This window comes from Trichoderma breve, chromosome 1 (assembly GCF_028502605.1).
Source record: "Trichoderma breve strain T069 chromosome 1, whole genome shotgun sequence".
In the NCBI taxonomy this organism is placed as follows: domain Eukaryota; kingdom Fungi; phylum Ascomycota; class Sordariomycetes; order Hypocreales; family Hypocreaceae; genus Trichoderma; species Trichoderma breve.
Window position 1 is genome coordinate 1,815,799 of NC_079232.1, and position 19,600 is coordinate 1,835,398.

Consider the following 19,600-nt stretch of genomic DNA (forward strand, 5'->3'; position numbering starts at 1 on the left):
GCCGAATCTATTAATAAACAAGAGAGGACACTCAGAATGTCGTCAGAGAAGTGGTGCTGGGGTATGGAGAACTTTGTTTGTCCACTTGGTTGAAATAGGCAGCTGTGTAGCAAGCAAATATGCAGGCAAGGATCCAATGTTACCTATCACAAACCACCCCCTCCGACTACAAAACGGTGAAGTTACATGAGCTTTCATGAGCCTTACTTATTAACCTGACAGAAAAGTAGAAAAGCAAAAAAAGAAAGCGACTGAATCTCAATCGCGTTGTTATATAGGAAAAGCCCAATGCGGGGGTCGAACCCGCAACCTTGAGATTGCATTCAGAATGTGTAACTCTTAAGAGTCTCACGCTCTACCGATTGAGCTAACCGGGCAAGTCACGTGTTGGTCATGGACCAATCACGAAACGCCGATTGAGCTGTCAGTCGCTTGTTGGAAAGAGACATTCTTTTTACACTCTATGAAGCTATGGTGTCTTGTAAAAAAAGAGACGAACCGCTCCAGCAGTTGGCTTTTCCCTTTTCTGCCGACTTCGCATGTAATATTATTCCGGCAGTTGCCTTCTGTCATCAAGGATTTTAGTTATGACAACGATATTTTGTAAGATATCAGCAGTAAAGCTTGGGAGTCAAACATCATGATGGCTAGTGAAGTGAGACAGAATATCTCATCGCCACAAATTCTCCAACAAAACGCCGCGTAATATCGGGTGTAACCAAACTACCGAAAGTTGAAACAGATTGGGTATCACACGTCAACCAGTATATGTTTGCATAAATCGTCTTACACCAATCCTACCGCCATGATCTTATCACATTTGTGCTCTCTTGTAGGCAAGAACACAGCTATATAGAACGCTACACTGCGCTTTTCGCTCATCAGCGTGGAGCGTATTGCCTAACCGTTGAAGACAAGGAAAAGACCTAAAGAACTATATCTCCCAACAATGTCCTTTGATGAGTCATTCCTAAGCCCGAGAGGCTTGTTGGTGAACAACAACTCAAACTTTGTCTGCGATGGGCCAAACTTCTCAAAGCTCCAACAGGCGACGCAGGCGACGCTAAGATTGCCATACGATGACCAAAGAATTCGCTATGTAGCTGGGTTTACAGACAAGGGAATGCAAGAGGTATTGCTCAAACTGTACTATTCTGTTAGTAAGGCTTGAAGCTAAAGCTAACAGCTATACTCTGATTTACTTATCCCCATCATGGAGGACTTTTACAAGGTACGCACCCATCGTCGGTTGTCGTCGTCTTTTCAAATAATAACGTAGTAGATTACCAACCAATCCATGGTTCTGGAGGTAGGCAAAAGACACTTCGCTGCAGATGTTGAGGAACACGGAATCTTAACCTCTGGGTTAGAAAGGATATCGTTCCGTGGGAGACGTATGCAAACTCATTCTGAAACTCGCAACTGCAGCCCAAATGGACTATGGTAAAAAAGCTCCATCTTCCAATCCTCCTGAAAATAATCTAATCCCGATACATGTCTCATGTTCATCTAGACAAGATATTTGATGCTCTCGAGAGGCTCTACGGCCATGAATCAGATAACGACAGCCTCCGCGAGGAAGTTCAGGCGAAAATAAAAGAACGCATAGATAAACTCACCTCATTATCAGATATAGCCACCAACGTAACCCACAGCCTGAGAGACGCTATTGGAAATGTTACTGAGGCGCAAATCCTGGTCAAAAAGATTGGCGTTGATTTGTCGAGTCAAAGTACCATCGAGCGACTTCGCGCATGCCATGAGGGCGAGCGTGACTCCGAGGACTTTGACAACGACTGTAATGCGTTGGGGATTCTCCAGGTGAGCTCTCAGCGTAGTCAACCTTTAGGGCGGCATATTATCTTTTCGTGCTTACAGTCTCACGCCTTTGCTGACCAATAAACCGAACAGGGCATAATAGACAAGCAAAATATGCAAGACGACTCGGGCGGCTCAATGGATAACTTGCAACACGCTGTCGGTACGGCATTCTCTCCGATTAACACTTTGAGTGGGAAAGCGAGTGATATTAATAGGATATTGCTGTAGGAGCCACTGTGGATATCTGGAATGATCTCACTGCATTGTCTACCTACGTGGCGGAACATACACAACCTGGACCAGGGCCTCTCTTGGATCTACAGAAGAATAAGCTGTTGGAGATGTGGAGCGATTTGGCGACTGAAGGTACGAGGAAGCCATCATTGATCAGGAAACTGCTGAATGTCAAATGCTAACCTTACTCTCTGCTGTCTAGTCCAGTATTTCCTAGACAATTACATGGAGTAAAAGTCAAGCTTTACGGCGGCGCCAGCACAACAAATTTGCCCGTATCGTAGCGGCGCCTACTCTGGACTATCTGTTGCTCATATACATTTTGGAGTAGGCCTTATGAAATCCTATAAGGAAGAAGAACAATTTCAAGCTGAGGCTACTTGTGCTTTAGTCAATACTGTATGTATTGTAAGCTTCACGGATCTTGGCTTTCATACTCAATATCATGATTTGTTGCCACAGAGTTTAATCTCGTGCCGGCACCACAACGCGCAGAAACTATTAATGGCATCTCACGATTTACTCAATCTCTTTTGAAAGATACATGTAACATGTTAGCCATGTTGTGTTACTCCTTCAATCTCTCTCCTAAAACCTGACTCGGCGCAAATCGAACCTGTCCTTCCCATTTCAAATCAACTCCTGATAATCCACTCAAATCAACCTCTTCAGGATTCAGAAGCTTTATCTTCCATTGCGTAAACGGAGTGGGTTCGGCGTGATATTTGGTTTCAAATATGGGATTATCCCACGTCTTTCCTCTTTCTCCGTTTTCGTTAAGCTCGTAGGAACACTGGCGAGACTGGGGAAGGCTTGCAAAGCGAAATACCTGACCATCTTGTATATCTTCATATATTCCAGATGTGGTAATTTGCAAGTGAACAATCACCATGCCATCTTTACTGGCTTTCTTCTTTGGAAGAGCTCCTTTGAGAGTTGGATCTAAGCCGCTCAGTCGGTAGTGAGATCCTCCGAAGAAAACCCCAGCTAAAGCTTTGTTGGGGGCGAGAGTAAAGCTACCAGTGTATGTTTCGCCGGTAAGCCCCTTGACCAGCAGTTCTCCAAAGTTAAATGGGAGCTGCCAGTGTTGTCAGCTATTATACTTTCATTACGGCATTATGAATGGGCACATACCTTGTCACTTTCGTCATAGTACGTAAAGGCTTTTGTGTAGCGGTTAGCTAATAACCCTTTTAAAAGATAGAAAGCAGGATTAGTAGCTTACCCTGGAAATCGCTGGGATATTGCTCATCTATTGTCTCCATATCGCGGGCGATCTGGTAAACATCGCTGTCATAATCTTTAATAGATTTCGTGGCTTCAAGAGCAATTTTGCTCTCTGAAAGAGCCCAGTATCGGTATGCCCAAACCATATTCTGTAGCTCAATCACAACACCCGTTTTGAGAGCTAATAGACGATCATAGAATTGAGCTTCGGCTTTGAGGTAAACGTCCTCTTGTCCCGTATAGCTGTCAATCAAGCTCTGGAGATCTTTCACCTGCTTTGTGCAACGAATGAGTTCCATTTGAGCCTGAACATACTCATACCCAGCTTTAACAGCTTCAGCCTGGATTTGGACCAGCTGCTTCCCATTGATTGCGTGCTTCCGCAGAGCAAGCTGGTATGCAGTTGCGCCTTCAATTCCAGCCGTAACTGCGAACGACATCTGATCATCTGACTCAAGGATCCAAATGTCCCACGCTGCCATGGTGGCAATAGCACTAGAATCTGCATCCCCCTTTGTCGTACCCGAGATTTCAGCGATGGAGGGAACATCGACACCAGGATTGGATTCAACAGCTTTGATTGCCGTGACCATTTTAGACACCGATGGATATAATTTGCCCAGTGCCTTGACAACCTCTTTCAGCTTCTTGAATGTCCCTGAAGTTACTTTCGCAGCGACTTGATTGGCGATTTTTTCCGCTTCCACAGCAACCTCAACGGCTTTCTCTGCTCCACTAGCTCCAGCCGGATTACCAACACACATTTCGCCAATGCCAACAGCAAATGCTGAGTAGATGTTAAATTAGCCTCGTCTAGGTAGACCTGAATCACGACAAGATACTTACTAATGACAGCCGTGATTATTTCTTTTATTGCTTTGAGCTTCTGCTCAAACTTCCATTTCTTTATGCCATTCTGAAAATGCACCCCGGCATCCTGTACAACATCATTGTCAACCCTGAACTGTTGGTCGCAGCTGTCTGCTGCTTTAGCAGCGTCCTGGTACTTTTGATATGCCGAATCACGCAGTTTGCCTTGCATTGTTTGGCTATCAGTAGCTTTGGCTAGCATTGTCTTCCACGCCTCAATTTGCTCTTTCAGAGACGTTGCTTTATCCTGAAAACGATCGTACTGAGTCTCGAACGCAGAAGCAGCTGTCAGTGCCAGCTTCATGGTGTTCTTGTATGTGTCTAAAACCAACACAGGGGCATAGGTCATATTTTGGCCCGCCATAATTCGGCCGGCGAGTTGCTGGCCCAGGGCCACGGCTTGTGCGTTGAGCATTGTGTGGGATTTCTGACCTGCTGTGATGACTGCTACGTAAGAGCAGATGGAGATGGCGATTGAGCTATTGATCCAAAACTGAACCAGCGCAATCCGTAACTCAGTCTCAAGACTGACCTGCAGCTCAGGATGGTTATCGTAAGGATAATTCTTGAGATATTCAACGACCACCTCGCCGTTGTCGAAGGCTACAGCTGCCCCGACATTGTCGGTATCTGCGCCAAGATCCAGCGCTACCGGGTTGGAATCACCCATACAGACTGATATAGGCTGATTCACCACACGAGCATAAATAGAGATAGCACTGGTAGCAGCATCGCCTGAAGGGACACGTAAAGTAACCGGCTTGGCCGCGGTCAAAACCCTGGCTGCAATATTTACGGTGCCGTATTTGGCAGGACTGATGGTGATATCCTCGGTCATGAAAGCAAGAACATCGGTATAGACGTTCAGATTATGCATTCCAGGATCAAGGACAGCTGATGCGTCCAGGAAGACGCCCCGGTGGATTGCCAGTTTCTGCTAGCACATTAGCCTCTAGACCTCAAACGAATCTCCTTAGTGTGAGCATTTTCTCACCGAACGATCGTTCACATTGTCCCCATCTCGTAGAGGAATTGCGGTCATGGCATCCGAGGTGGCATACTTCTGCCAGTCGGCAGGGTTGTTCGGCTGAAGCGCAGTATTTGTCATGTTGTTAATAATGCAGCTGGACGAAGGTGAAGGTAAAGCACGGGCTGCATTCAGCATATTGGAACCGATTTGCCTTGATATATGTAAAATGTCTGAGAATCCACAGCATTTCCTAGCATTCCGAGTGATAGCGATTTCGGCCTCTGATGATGAGCCTTGTAGCACATATATCATGCCACTTGTCTCATTCGAGGGATGTATGCGAAGAAGATTGCATATATGCTGCTACTCCTGTGGATGACGTCTAGTCAAACGTCATGTCCTCGGATCATACTCCAAGATAAACGACAAGGCACCATGGTTCCTGCAATTGCCCGGAAAGACATTCTTACAGCAACACGAGTTGCGTGACACCCGAGCTTTGAGGACATTTACACAAGTAAGTACCTTGCATATTAGCACCTGGGTAGACATAGAGAATTAAACAGACAATTGGTTCATACTTTCCTTCCAGTGTAAGAGAAGGGAACTTGGTATTGCACTATCTTCGAGAAAATAGGCATAGTGTGTATTTACCCACACCGCTGATCGGTATAAACGTCAACCAATGCAAAGATAGAGATGGATGAATTACAAGAAATATCTCGTCTTATTGTATATTTTACACGATTAACTAATTTACTGGTTGAATTGTGAATTTATTAGACATTGTCCGGAGCAATGCCAAAGCCGGCTCAAAGACATACAATCATGAAAAAGACATCCATGATGTTTTGAAAGCTTCCACACTGCTCAGTTTGTCTTTATTCTTGAATGGGTCTATTTTTATTTTTCGGAAACTTTACGGAAGAAGTTGTACGTGTTAGAGCCAGCCGGATTGGTGTAGGACGATTATAACAATCGCTAGCTTCAACCTTGCAGAACTCCGTGTTGGTAGAAAGGAGATGATGGAAGTATGGTTCAATCAGCAAGAATGCCTGTAGCTGAGCGCAGTCTCACGAGAACTTGTTTGTCGTTACTTGTGTGACGTATGTCCTACTATTTGCTACACGCAGTTCTGTATGGAGACGACTGAAGCATACATGTGTGATCTTATTCCGTAATAATGACAACTGACTGACAAACAAGATGAAACAGAGAGGGGAATGTCAAAGTGCGCAACGTTGAATAGTCTCACAAAATATCCCTAAGTATAACTCTATAAAATCGATGACATTAAATTACCGAAAGCATACAACAACTGAAGAGGATTTCCAAGTATATAAAGCCTAGGACGTCTTATCTCTACATTTTCTGCCTCTCAATCATTCTTCGCACCATTAGCAAAAGATAGACTCTTCATTTGGGATTTTCCTTAACCATATAATAAACACATCAACTTCTTCTACCATTAATCATGGCTGACTTCGATCCATCAAAGCCGATTGACGACCCACAAGTCTGGTTCCCTAAAGGCATGTTCGTCGACAATAATGCGCAGCAATTGACCACCAAGGTCCATGCTCTTGATGATGATGGCAAGACGTTCATTCTGAATCATGACAAGATGGTCGCATTCAGTAGATTTCTTTGGACGGGCAAATTGCTCCCAACTAGCCGTGACGCCTATGTCAAAACTTTGGGACTTAACACCACGGAGGAAATAACCGATCAAGTCTGGGATGAGATAGATAATCTACTCAAAACTTATACTGAGGTATTTTAATTACAGCTTCCCTTAAGAGCAAAATGAGTTTACTAACACAAAGTTTTTCTTATAAAGATATCTAAGGATTGTACAGAGTTTAAAGAAGCGACTTGGGACAAACTTGTTGATCTCTCAGGACAGATCAAAACATACGCTACCATGGCTGGCGGAACATCGAGTAGCTCGTATTACCAAGGCATGTTAGAATGGGTTGGACAGTACAATAACGAAAGAAAGAAGCCTGATCCCGACCAGAAAGCGCTTGACAATCTAGCCAATGCTATCAAAGGAACGATTGAAGAGGAGCAGAAAAAGATACAGGATATACAGGATCATATCAAAGAGGCCCTGGCTGCCCTGAGTACGTTCCACGATAACTGCAAGGGCTATGAGAGTACACTTGGGGACGATGGGAAAACCCTACAAGCACTTCTGGAAAAAGAGGGCAACGATGTTGAGCATTTAACAAGCGAAATCAACAAAGAGTTGAAAAAAATTGAGGATCTACGAACGCACATTGACAAAGGTGAGTTTTTTCTTCAATTGACGAGAAACATACTCGTAGTAAGTTAACACGCATTCGCAGATTTCCAAAAGATGGCAAAGTCTCTCCTCTACATTTCAGTGTAAGAACATCATTAGCCTGCATTATGTGAATCTGAATCTGGCTAATATAGGAATAAATGTTTGCCGTGCAATAGGTCGTTTGTTGGGATTATTGTTTCAGAGGCGGTTTCATGGATGGCCGAGGCTGACATCGACCGACTGAGGGCGGCCATGAAAGGAATTCAGGCACTGTTAGATGCAAACAAGGAAAAGTTACAAACGGCTTACCGTTTGCAAGGAGATATATCATCTATGGGGGTAAGTGTGTAACAAACTAGTAGCTAAATTTTACAGATATTGATGAAATGGACTAATCTGGAAGTTTTCGTCTACAGACTCAGTTAACAGGCCTTGTCAACGTTATGAAGCCTGCTATTGCCACTCTCGAAGCGCTTCAGGGTGCTTGGGCCAAGATGAATACCGACCTTCAGACCCTCTACGATTTGTTTGATGATGATAAACAGTCTATTCCGCCCATGCTACTGGAGAAGCGGCAGTTAGAAGCCATCGTTGTTGCTTGGAACAATTTAAAGGTTTACGGTATATCCACCCCCTTCATACTACATACGTACCTTGATATTTGAAATAGGATATGTGGCTAACAGTTTACATAGCTAGTGATTATATTGAACATGCTTTTATGACGGATGACCCAGAACAAGTCAGCATCCAGGAGTACGTAAAACAACTGGACAGTGCAATCAATTAAAAACGGTGGACACATTTTATCCATGAAGGTCCCTTATTCAGTCTGTGTGCTTTTGGGTTTTGCTCATAATAAAAATATTGGTACTCTGAATTAGCATAATATCCCGAAACCTCTCCGTCAATGTGTTTTTGTGCCTGCAGAATCGGAATAAAGTGACCTTTCAGCGTAATATCCTAGATTCGTCTCGGTAAGAGGCTCATCGATGGCTTCACTGTAGTTTGGCGTGAGACTTGCAATCTAGATGTAATCGGCAGATGCAACAATATGTGGTTGAAAGCCGTCCCCGTTTATAATCAAGATATGGGGTTGGCAAAGCTTTAATGTCTGATTCAGAACCTGCTGTCGCAGTCTAAACTTTATATTACTCAAAAATCGATATTTTATACTTAAGACGCCCATGCTGTAGTCTAGTCCTTGGTCACGGTCACAAATTCTTTAGGATGTAATATAGGAGCAGTTATGCTTTTGTTAGAGTGATTAGTTATTATGGTAGTAATTATATATATAGTAACTAACTTTGCTATCTTTAAAGGATTCAGCCCAAGGATTTGTATTAATGCCAGTACAAGCACCGGGTTTAAGCGTTTGGAACAGGCACCGTCTTCTTGCCTGCTGCCTTGTTCCAGGCATTGATCCTGATCGTCGCCTCGATGCCAGCAGTGTGGTTGCTCACCAAATGCGAAAAGTCATCAATCTTCGCATTAACAGCACTGGCCAGGTCAGGCGTGAGGTTACTAACCAATGGGTCGCCCTTCTTGTTAGCGGGTTCTGGCTTCGGGCCTGCGACCCGCGCGCCCCTTCTGGTAGAAAAGCCTCTCTTGGATGAGGCGCAGCCTGCTGCAGGGCCCATGCAAACAATGGCTGAATCAGCCCAACGGTGAGTGCAGCTGCCACCGGGAGTCAATTCTTGACCAATGATGCTGTCGAGGTTATTCTTGGCGTTGACCAAGCAACGCCAGTTTCCGATAGGATCGAGGCCTCCGGGGTTGACCTTTTCGTAGAGAGCAAGCACAGATGTTTGGGCGTAGTCTTCTTGGGGAGCTGGGAATTGTTAGTATCCGCAAAACGGAGAGAGAACAGGAATATTGGAAGAATTACAGGTGTTTGCGTAACCGTCGGGGACGCAGGAATCCTGGTTGACGGAGTTTAGGTACGAAGATGTTGTGCTGTACACATGAACAGAACCGGTTGACCCAGTTTGATCGTTGACATACGCATCCAACGTGTGGGTCAACTCATGGACAAAGACGGAGGGAATATAACAGGGACCGTAGAACGTAGTCACCGCACCACCCGTACCAGCACTGCAGGAACTCGCTGGGAGGGCAAGAATGTGCTGCGTCCACTGGCGATCATGAATTGGTACGCGACCGAAAGCATCTGAATGACACAAATAGATTAGAGAAAGCGATTTCAACGCTACAGAATTAGACGGGGCTGTCTTACCAATCATGTTAATGATCGACATCTGAGCCTGATTGTGTCGGCACATCACGACTGCACTAGCGCAATCGGTGTAGTGAACATTATAGACTTCAATGTCATAGGGGCTGAATTGAGTCCCTTGGACAACGGACAAGCAAGCCTGTGGAATCCATCCCCAGCCCCATTGGTCCCATGTACTCTGAGTTGGTGTCAAGTGTTGGAAAAACACACTGTCAACATGAGGGGATAATCCATCAGTGAACAAAACAGGCTTATTCAAGGCCTGTCCGAGGACGCCAGAACTGAATAGGCCCAGCAACTGGAGGAAATTCGTCTTTGAATAGGTTGCCATTGTGGAATCTATGCCAATCACGCTTAATTAGACAAAATAGGCATGTATGACTCGATGGCTCATAATGTCAAATCAGCTCAGAAGGGAAAGGATATGCTCATAATATATACTACACGCCATCAGACTGTTTCTTGGCTCGTACTTTCGAATGCGGAAAGTGTTACGTGGTAGACAGAACATTTTTGGATTATATGTCCCTGTAACTAGTTTAAAATCTCATCTTCTCAATAAGGAAGCTCAAATTGAAAGATACATGGGTTAGGCTCTCAACTGTTGGTTGCCACAAGACAATGGAGATTCTCGATAAACCGTACGAACCAAAACGATGTAGTTTATTTAAATTAAATCTCTTAGAGTTTAGCGTTTCCGTCGGTTAGACCTGTATTACCAGCCTGAAAAAGGCAAGAGGACTCCTTTTGTGGTTCGGTCAGACATAAGCTTAGGTTTTCGTTTTCTAATAAGGGTAAAAAACGCGGTACTAGTTTGGATGCTGACGCTCAGACCGAGTTCTGGATACGCCCTTGTCACACCACTTGGACCAATTGCCAACGCGATAGTATATCGAGCGCTGTTAGACTTCAGCAATTGGCTCTCTGCATGAACACGCAACACACCATTTCTGGATTGGGACTGCCGCCGTACGAATCCGGACTCATACGATAATTTCATGCTCTTAAAGAAAAGGGAATCTCCTCACACTTTTACTACGCACCTGTTAATTGAGCCCTTGTCAACTCATTGAGGAATGACAACTCTTTTCCTAATCCCAACAGGATACCTGGGCCTTGAATATCCAAAGAGCCAACCAATGTTGAATACACAGGTCCACTTTCTGATAGCTAGGGTATGCTTGTATGACTTAATTCTCACTGATATCATTGCCAATACGATGATAATATAATCCTAGCTTGCCCATCGCTACAACGGGAACGGAGTGAAAAAAAGGTCCGAACTTATTTGATCCAGCGGCTGCGGCTTTTTTGCCTTATGGCCGAAGCTGCCGGTATAGCCGTGAACAGTTTAAAGAGAGGAAACCCATTTATTTTTGCATCTTCTCATCATATACTTGTACGAGATTCTGATATTAGCGCTTCACTCATGAGCTTTGGATACCAAACTTGTACGATAAAATACCACCTTTTGTTTAGCATCGTACGAGATCTATGAGATACGATATGGGCCGTCTTTTTTGTATCTATCGGTAGTTTAATTCTCATATTAGATGAAGCAATCAAATCACATCTTTATGAATAACAATTGGAGGGGAAAAGTCGGTCAAAACTAGATCGTTGCCGTATTTACGCAAATCGGAGGACAAACACAACCGAAACTAATGTTCCCTAAACAACTGAGCTTTGCTGGTTGAAGGGTGAAGAAATGCCAAGAAGCTTGGCTACTGTGGGGTTAATCCAAAGTGACAAAAATTTATTCATACATGAATGTAATGGTAATGAATCTCCAGCTTTAAGTTGCACTGATGGAGCCTCACTGTGCGAATATACGAATATTTTTGATATGAGAGAGTGGTCAGTTGTATGTGAGCCTTTCGGCCAAAAGTGTGGCACAACATTGTAGCATATGGTGTCGAAAAGACCAGTCCATCAAAACTTTAGGCCTGGTCTTCTACTCTTACACTACTGCTAAGCGAATCAATCAGGAAATTCTAGGCTGATAGAAGCGTGGCGCTTTAGATAGAAATATGACACCGGCTGTGGAGATAGGTGGCCACTGCTACTTACCCCTGTATACGCATCAGACCTACCCACTGCTCCATCGATCTAAGATCGTAACTCTTTACTGCAGGGCTACTGCAACGCCATATGCTTGGAGCACGGACTTCCGAGTGTATAGATAATATTGTTCAAAAGATCTCATTTTAGTATTAGATAAACAAGGAGGTGGTACCTTGTAAGATATGAGTAACCTAGCAAAAACAACTGTTCGCAACTCCAGGCTTATAGGGTCGGCACCGCGGAAATATAACGGACAGCACAACCAACAAAGTAATTGATGTCGGATGTTCACTGACGTGGAAACCAAGGGACGATTATCGTTTGGGAAGATGTTCATTTTCGCAAAGTGAACCAGAGGGAATAACCGCGTTATATATATCATTCGACACAGTTGTCAAATGCTTCAATTAGCAGATTTTGAATGTAACTTTGAGGTTAAATCTACTTGATACTCTCTACATAGTTGTGTGACTATATGAATAACTGCTGGATAATACATCTGGATCTCTCCGCTAACATAACCATACACCTACAGTTTATTCCTTGGGAACCCGCTTTTGTACTAATCCATAGGAGCTTAGCTCGTCATAGTCCTTGCCAATTGACTGAAACATGACAGTCAGGTCAGAAACGAACTTGGATATTAATTTGTCTTTTGACAATAGCTAACTTGGAATATCTATAAGAATAGTTTTATCACATATGGCAAGCTCCTTCTTGCCATCCATCGGAACCCTGCGTATACCGACCAAAAATAAGCTCTCCAACTAAAATTCCTATAAGAATGGCTAAAAAGATTCCAATATTAAAAGTCATAACTGCGAGCATTCTTTGTCCAGTTGTATTAGTGATGATGATTCAAACTACTAAGAACGCAACTTTGACTTACAGAAGATATCCAATTAGAGCTCTCGTAAACTCCATAATTGCCCTAATGCCATCTTTTTTGAGACTCCAGGGCGCACTTGGCTGCCAGTTGCCAAATATTTTCCGGATTGACATACGTTTGTCGGACTGATCTCGACCGGTAGACCACTCATCACCGCTCTCTTCGCTCGTCAAAGGGTCCCCTTCGGGGTTACTTTGCCTCAGAATGTATGTAGGTATCGGGCTTGCTTTGGCCTTGAAGAGCGCGCGACGGTTACGGCCGATGGGTGGCGTGGATAGTAGATTCCTGCTTCGAGTTTGGCCAGACCAGGTCCGCTCTGTTTGAAACCTCAGTGCTCCCAGGAAACGGTTGAAGAGGGTCAGGCAAAAGAGGAATATTATGGTGGCAACGTATGCTGCTGCTGTGGTAGTTGTCCATTCTGTGAAGAACAAAGTAACGCGGATATTTGTGGAGAAGGCTGAAGACATGCCCATTCCCGCCATCCCTGTTTCATTAGACGGTGCGCTTGGCGTAGACGAGGCCGTCGCATGGTGATGCATCGACTCCATCTTCATCCCTTCAAAATGCTCGTTTCTGGGGGGTTGGGCAATGCACAGTAGTCTTGTCGTTGTCAAGAAAAGATGTAAGAGTGTTTTATTTTGAATTTCTTTTTTACGAATCAAAAGGTTGTCTCGTTGATGGGATAGACTTGGCTATTATTATATTCAGCTGAGCGGTCATACGGGGAGTCTTATTAAAGGAGCAGCGCCCTGACAAGCAGCCTGACCAAAAGTAGCCTGCTTACAGTCAGAGAAAATGCGCATCTGCCTGACTCCAGCTGATAATCGAGGGATCTGGGCTAATGGACATAACAAGAAACACACTCGACCCAAGGCTGTGCAACTTCCTAGGGCTTGTGGAATTCCGTCTGCCAAGAGATGAAACGAGGCCACCCGAGGGGTCTGCAGAAGAAACCGAGACTAAAAATACGACCAGCACACAAACATACACCACACGCACAAACTAACTGCGGTAAAGTCATGAATCAGTGTTCTGATTGTCTAAATGAAGGTGTATATTCATTTTGCGGTTTCAAACCGCTTGCCACTGCTGCTCTACCGCGCATTAGCGCTGAAGTGAAACTACCAATGTCGAAGCGAGGCTGCAGGAAAATATGCTCAAATGTTCTCAAACATCGCGTCAAGCAAATCAAGCATTCAGGCTGGGCCACCTTGACTTAGTAATAAATTGCTCACTTTATATATGGCTGCATATACTATTAGAACAGTGTTGCCTCGTTACAATGCAAATTCGATCATTCTTGCATCTTTTTTTTTTTTTTTTTTTTTTTGATACTATCCAGGCCCGACGTAACTTGCTTATATATGTCCCTGTCTCTATTCCAGCTGGAAACCTGAGTCCATGTAGCTTTAGCGTATTCCATTTTGTTGCAGGTTGAAGAGGGTTCCAAGTATTTTGTGCTAAGATGTTCAAAATATAACACGGATAAGGTAGGAAAGCTTATGCTAGTATTTCTTGGTAACTATTGCAACTATTGCAAAGACCAATATTGCATCTCTTCGAACTAGCTAGCTATAGAAGAGTTTATTGCAATGAGGCGATGAAAGTACAAGCTCACTGGGCATCTTGTAGAAGGAAGTACTAGTAAGTACAAAATATCATTAGTTGGAGATTTATGTATATACAGTGGTACTTTGTACGGTGGAAGGTTGGACAACCGCAGCAGAATATGATATTGCAACTTTTCAAACTTGATCCGCAGAGAGATTAATCATCTGCAATCATCACAAAACTCTCTTTACCCTCTACCAGCTATAAGCATGCACTTCCAGCTCAAACTGAGCCTCTCCACGCTTCGCCACTTCGGTGACCAACGCTCTCGTATCATCACACATTCCGTCAGGTCCACACACCACTACTCCGATGCGTTTCCACCCAGCTTGTGACTCCTCCATAAGAAGATCTTCGATATCCAGGCGATGACCAATCCTTACGTCCTTTTCGACGACTCTGTCGAGGACTTTTCTTACTGAATCAACGAGCGGCAAGGCGGATTCTTTAACACTCCATGCTAGCTTCACATTCGGGTGGCTGTCGACCCAAGGCAGGATCGCGGTGATGCCAATTCCACCGCAGACAAGCAATACGCGATCACATTGAGAGATGGGAGCGATCGGGTTGCCGGGATAAGGACCGTCGAGAAGTGTCAGAATGCTAGTACCGGCGGCTAGTGCCTTAGTAAAGCCCGTCGACTTGCGGATATAGAGCGTGATGCCCGCTGTAGGCTGGTGCTCCGATGCACTTGCGACCTGCTTCACAGGTTTTTGCTGGCTAACAACTGTCTTCTCAATGTCATCTTGGCAGCCGGAGCCATGAGAAGAGCTGGAGTCCTTGTCAAGCGCCGGGGCGACGGCGTTGGATCGTTCCAGCATGGCGGTAGGGAGCACAGAAAAGGGGTGATTCTCCCACGGACGGAGAGGCTGCAGCGTCGGGAAATATGCATATACAACTTTCCCTGGTTGGAATCCCCAGTGAATGTTATCGATGTCGATGCGGACGATATCGTCACTGATGTTGATAATACGCGCGCGCTTTATACCGTTTTTCAGGATACGAAAGACGCGGAAGAGGCGGTCAAGGCCCCAGACACCAAAAGCGACGTACAGCCATTGCTCATAGCCCGACATGTTCAAGTAGAGGTAAAAGAGGTGATACCACGTGCCCGCAAGAACAAAGACGGCCAGCACTATATGCGATATCAGGAAGAACTCGTATGAGAAACGGCGCATCCACGAAGTTGCCGTGATCAACATGGCACTAATAGCAACAGTCCCGACGCACCCCCAAATCCACCATGCCTCGACCAAGTTGACATCGTAATTTCCGTCTTTTACATAGTAGACGATGGACAAGATCGAGTGGATGATGACGAGCAGCGCAAAGATTCGGGCCACCCAGCGATGGAGAAGAATGTACGTCTCGTGTGACCAGTGTGTCAGCCACAACAGTGTGTTGTTCCTAGCAGAGAAAAGGAAAACGACGGGTAGCAGGGCGAGAGAGTAGCAGCCAGTGCGCCACACAACGTATGCCATGAGCTCAACGCTTAGGCCCGGGTACCATAGATTCGGTTGGTACGACTCATAATGCACCGCCATAAATACGACGGTGAGGACAACCATAACGAACACATACAGGGCTTGGCCTCTCGTCAGAGCAGTTCCGCCTAGGAACGGGAGCTGCCGAATCCGACACGATCCGATGGTACTGGGCCAGATGATGTAGGGCTTGAGCTTATAGATGAGAGGGCTCACGAATGGCAGGTATCCTAGCCACGTGGCAAGCAGGGGGGTGCCGAATCCCACCATGAGGAGAACAAGTCTGTCACACATCTGTAAGCAAACATCATCCTACAAAGGAACTTAAGTCCGTACCCATATTTCTCATGTAAGAACTCTTCGCGGTCCACCATGAAGAGCGTGCCGTATTGGTTCCGATAGTTGGTCTCGTTGGCAAGCATAGTCGACGTAAGGTTGTCCTTGGCCGTAATGGTGTGGGTCGGTGCGATGGTGACGTTCATCAGAGCCTCTTGGTAAGACCATCTGGGCGGCTCAAACGCACCGCCAGACCCGGTGCTCTTGGCCGCCCACCAAGTCTCGATAATTCCCATGTCGTAGTTGCAATGGGTACTGATACAGTACGCCAAGGAGGAGAGGAATGGCATGTTGCTGCCCCGGCACGCGGGGGTTGCTGAGGCCGAGTCACTATCCATCATGCCGCCAGGAACGTAGCCATCAAAGGAACAGGAGAGGTAGTTGGATCCCAAAGCCCGGTTACACGCCGTGGCGCAATAGGGGAAATATCCAGTCGATTGATCGCCAAACCCCTGCAACCCAGCGACGGGTACGGACGCACTCGCCGCCACCAGGACTGAGGTTAACAGCCCCATGTTGAAACTCTGTTGTTGATGCCAGGCACAGGCAATTTCCAAATACAGATTCTGGACATCCTCAAACGTAAAATCTCCGAGTAAGACGTGGCGGTGCGAATCGTATATAACAAGTGCTCAGTCTAATCCGGACTAGGCTTTTCTAGCATTCACAGACAAAAGAGATATGCATGTAGCTCGTGTGTGACGGAGAGGGGTTCTAGACTGTGTCCATGAGAAGATTTGAGCACAATAGCCGTACCTAGCAACGATCTGCCGCCATTAGCATCATACTATTTGGACGGTGATAGAGCTTTATTCGCACCTCTTTCAAGTCCCTGACTCATACCTCTCGCTGATAAGAGCTTCTGCCACTGTATCGGCATTTTATGTAGATGGCAACCGTTGAACAGGGCTCTGTGGCAGATGAACCATTTGTTAGCTGGAGGAAAACCTCTTCCAAATTGTCATACAGCTCCTCATAGCCACTCACAATATGAATAGTACTCCCCGTATATATCCATGTCTCTTGGATACTAGGCTAGATACCCGTTCCCCCGTTCACAGTTCAACAGTTGCTCCGTCTAACGGCTGTTAAGCAGTGGGTCATATCAAAACCTGATCATTCGATCGAGAGACGTGGTACTCGTAAACGAGGATATCTGTAGCCCACATAGGATAGGTAGTTATCGGAGGTTTAATGCCGAAGCGGGTCTTTTAGAGTCTTCTCCGGGTCCATCTCTGCCAATACTGGCCTACTGAATTCCGCGTGTGCTGTGGGTTGACAAGCGAAAGCCTTAGTTGGCTTCGACATCAAGGCTATTGCTAGTATGCGATCCAGTACCCCTGTTGGCTTTGCAAATAGCCAAACGTTATTGGGTGAATGTGCAGGTAGGTGGTCTTCCGCCTGTCGCTAAAAAGCTCCTGTGGAACTAAAAAGAGCTGATGTTGAAATGTGCGCATTTCTGCTCATTCCCCCACCCCTCTCAGCTAGTAGCCATACTAACATGGCAAAAGAATGTCGTTAAATCTAGTAACAAAGAGCTCCTCAATTCTTATAGTACTAGTTTAAAAAGACAAAAGTAAGAAGAGAAGAGGAGAGAGAGAAAAAAAAACAGAAAGACTGCCCAGATAACCCTTGCAGTGCTGTTATGGTTAAGAGTATTGTGGGCGCAGTTATTTTCCATTCCGGGTACATACAGACAAACTTTGTTCTGCGCCAGTGAATCCGACTCCTGCACTGACGGGCAATGAATCGGTAACCTACGGGGGAGGTTTAGATGTAAGCTGTAGCATCTCACCGATTTAATCTCTACATGCTCACCGGTATAAAGTGATGCTTCCCAACTTTTTTGTAATTTACAAATGATGTATATTTGTTTAATTATAGCCATTTACTAGCTTTGTCCCCCGTATTTGCTACATTTGAATGCTGTTAGTTGGCACACGTGTCGACTTTAGAGCGAATAATCGAGAAGGCATTTAGTAAGCCACAGAAGTGTATAACAGCAGCAATCATGACTGCAACATGGAGAATTTGGTGGCTGGCACCAAAGATGTCAAATTTGTGTGGAACCCACCTCTCTGGGACCTACGTAAGTTAGTATGAATCCCAAACGGTAGCCCAATGATAGTCTTACCCTGGCTGCATAGATGATTGCACCCGTAAGATTAGATGTGGCCATCCAGCCCATCCAATTCAAAGACATGTGTGCCCTTTGAAGTTCCCATCCGTGCAGAATAAGCCCATGAACAACGAATATAATAGAGCTTAGCCCAAATCCACCATAAAAGCATGCACGCCAATGTCTGAACTGCGGAGAGATGAAGCGTGGGTGTAATGTAACTATTGCACAACCTAGTGCAGTGCCGCTTGTCTAGGAAAGCTTAGTCCACATAGTAAATAAACATTGTTGGCCAACTTACAGTCATCCAATAAAACCACTGTAGATTTTGGTTGCAGAAGAAGCCGTAGTAAATCGTCGGAATACCGGCACCCCACATCAAAACAAGGATACCAAGATAATCTAATTTATTCCAGAATGAAGTGAGAGCTTGGCTATGATTCCATAAGATGTGAAATCTTGAAAAGTGGTTAGCAAAAACATGAATGGAGGGCCTGAAGAGCTCTACTAACGTCGCTGAGAATGCGAAGCAGACGGCAACTCCAAGACAGTAAATGGATATTACCACTATGTCATCAATTTGTGCGTTCAGCTGATATTGATAGTAATTCCAGTAGAAGTAGAATGGCAGAATACAAAATACGATGCACCCGACCAAATGTGAGTAAATGTTGATCGTTTGGTTGTGTAGATAGAGTATGCCGGTGTAGGAAACCCAGGTAGATCCAGACGTAGGTCTATAGTAGTGGTTAGAGCTATTCATGCTAAAAGGGGATATGAAACTAGCTTACCTATAGCCTGATAGAAGGAATTCGTTATCTTGCTGCCATTTCGGTATTTCGTGGAAATACAACAACTTCGGCACTCTTAACAGGAGATGGTCTGCCTTGTTCTGTTTCATAAGGGGATTCGTTTCCATGCTTAGTTGAGAAACGGATTCTAATGTTACTCGCCGGAGAGACATTGTTTGCGAAAAGTGTCTGGCGACTGCGGTGCAGCTGGTTGAGAAGAGAAAATGAAGGATTGTCGGCGTGAGTGAACTATCAGCAGATAACTTCAGTAGCCGCTCATCCCCTCAAGTGTTAAGTCAGCAAAGCGCTAAGGGATCCAATGGCAGCTAGCAAACTTCAGCCCCCGAAAAATTGCTCCAATCAACACGTGTGTGTACCTTCTGAAGCCCATCTTGAAATAACCTTGAAACTAAGCGAGGGAGCAGCCGTTTCTCCCGCAGCCACACAGTACTTGTATGTGGTTGGTTAGAGGTCACCCAACACCTCTGAAGGATCGGCCCCTTTGCATGATGCTTCAAATCATCAAACTCGACTCCCCTCCTGGGATTTTGCCTACACGAGATGTTTTTGTCAGTTCCCAAGAATGTACGTTCAATCGCTACGAAGAAAACTCCTACCTAAATTCTGTTACCTTTTTCCAAGCTTGCGTTGAGCGCAT

The 19,600-nt window shown here is 45.1% G+C and overlaps 6 protein-coding genes across 6 annotated transcripts; 2 read left to right on the forward strand and 4 right to left on the reverse strand.

The window, feature by feature from the left end:
* Positions 1–949: 949 nt before the first annotated feature.
* T069G_00582 (uncharacterized protein) lies at positions 950–2,289 on the forward strand (the record flags this gene model as incomplete). The annotated part of the gene is made up of 7 exons (XM_056167792.1): positions 950–1,132; positions 1,187–1,231; positions 1,371–1,443; positions 1,514–1,821; positions 1,912–1,981; positions 2,050–2,187; positions 2,258–2,289. The coding sequence occupies 7 exons, from the start codon at positions 950–952 to the stop codon at positions 2,287–2,289; spliced, it is 849 nt and encodes a 282-aa protein (XP_056033108.1).
* Positions 2,290–2,623: 334 nt separating this feature from the next.
* Positions 2,624–5,317, reverse strand: T069G_00583 (uncharacterized protein; the record flags this gene model as incomplete). The annotated part of the gene is made up of 5 exons (XM_056167793.1): positions 2,624–3,133; positions 3,190–3,218; positions 3,281–4,069; positions 4,129–5,086; positions 5,147–5,317. 5 exons carry the CDS (start codon positions 5,315–5,317, stop codon positions 2,624–2,626), a joined length of 2,457 nt encoding a protein of 818 aa, XP_056033109.1.
* Positions 5,318–6,596: 1,279 nt separating this feature from the next.
* T069G_00584 (uncharacterized protein) lies at positions 6,597–8,202 on the forward strand (the record flags this gene model as incomplete). The annotated part of the gene is made up of 6 exons (XM_056167794.1): positions 6,597–6,896; positions 6,963–7,413; positions 7,474–7,513; positions 7,589–7,751; positions 7,829–8,033; positions 8,108–8,202. 6 exons carry the CDS (start codon positions 6,597–6,599, stop codon positions 8,200–8,202), a joined length of 1,254 nt encoding a protein of 417 aa, XP_056033110.1.
* A 577-nt stretch (positions 8,203–8,779) lies between these two features.
* On the reverse strand, positions 8,780–9,979 carry T069G_00585 (uncharacterized protein; the record flags this gene model as incomplete). Its single annotated transcript, XM_056167795.1, has 3 exons — positions 8,780–9,243; positions 9,301–9,582; positions 9,649–9,979. The coding sequence occupies 3 exons, from the start codon at positions 9,977–9,979 to the stop codon at positions 8,780–8,782; spliced, it is 1,077 nt and encodes a 358-aa protein (XP_056033111.1).
* Positions 9,980–12,408: 2,429 nt separating this feature from the next.
* On the reverse strand, positions 12,409–13,074 carry T069G_00586 (ctr copper transporter family domain-containing protein; the record flags this gene model as incomplete). The annotated part of the gene is made up of 2 exons (XM_056167796.1): positions 12,409–12,541; positions 12,602–13,074. 2 exons carry the CDS (start codon positions 13,072–13,074, stop codon positions 12,409–12,411), a joined length of 606 nt encoding a protein of 201 aa, XP_056033112.1.
* Positions 13,075–14,406: 1,332 nt separating this feature from the next.
* T069G_00587 (ferric reductase like transmembrane component domain-containing protein) lies at positions 14,407–16,547 on the reverse strand (the record flags this gene model as incomplete). Its single annotated transcript, XM_056167797.1, has 2 exons — positions 14,407–15,979; positions 16,033–16,547. 2 exons carry the CDS (start codon positions 16,545–16,547, stop codon positions 14,407–14,409), a joined length of 2,088 nt encoding a protein of 695 aa, XP_056033113.1.
* Between the last annotated feature and the right edge of the window lie 3,053 nt (positions 16,548–19,600).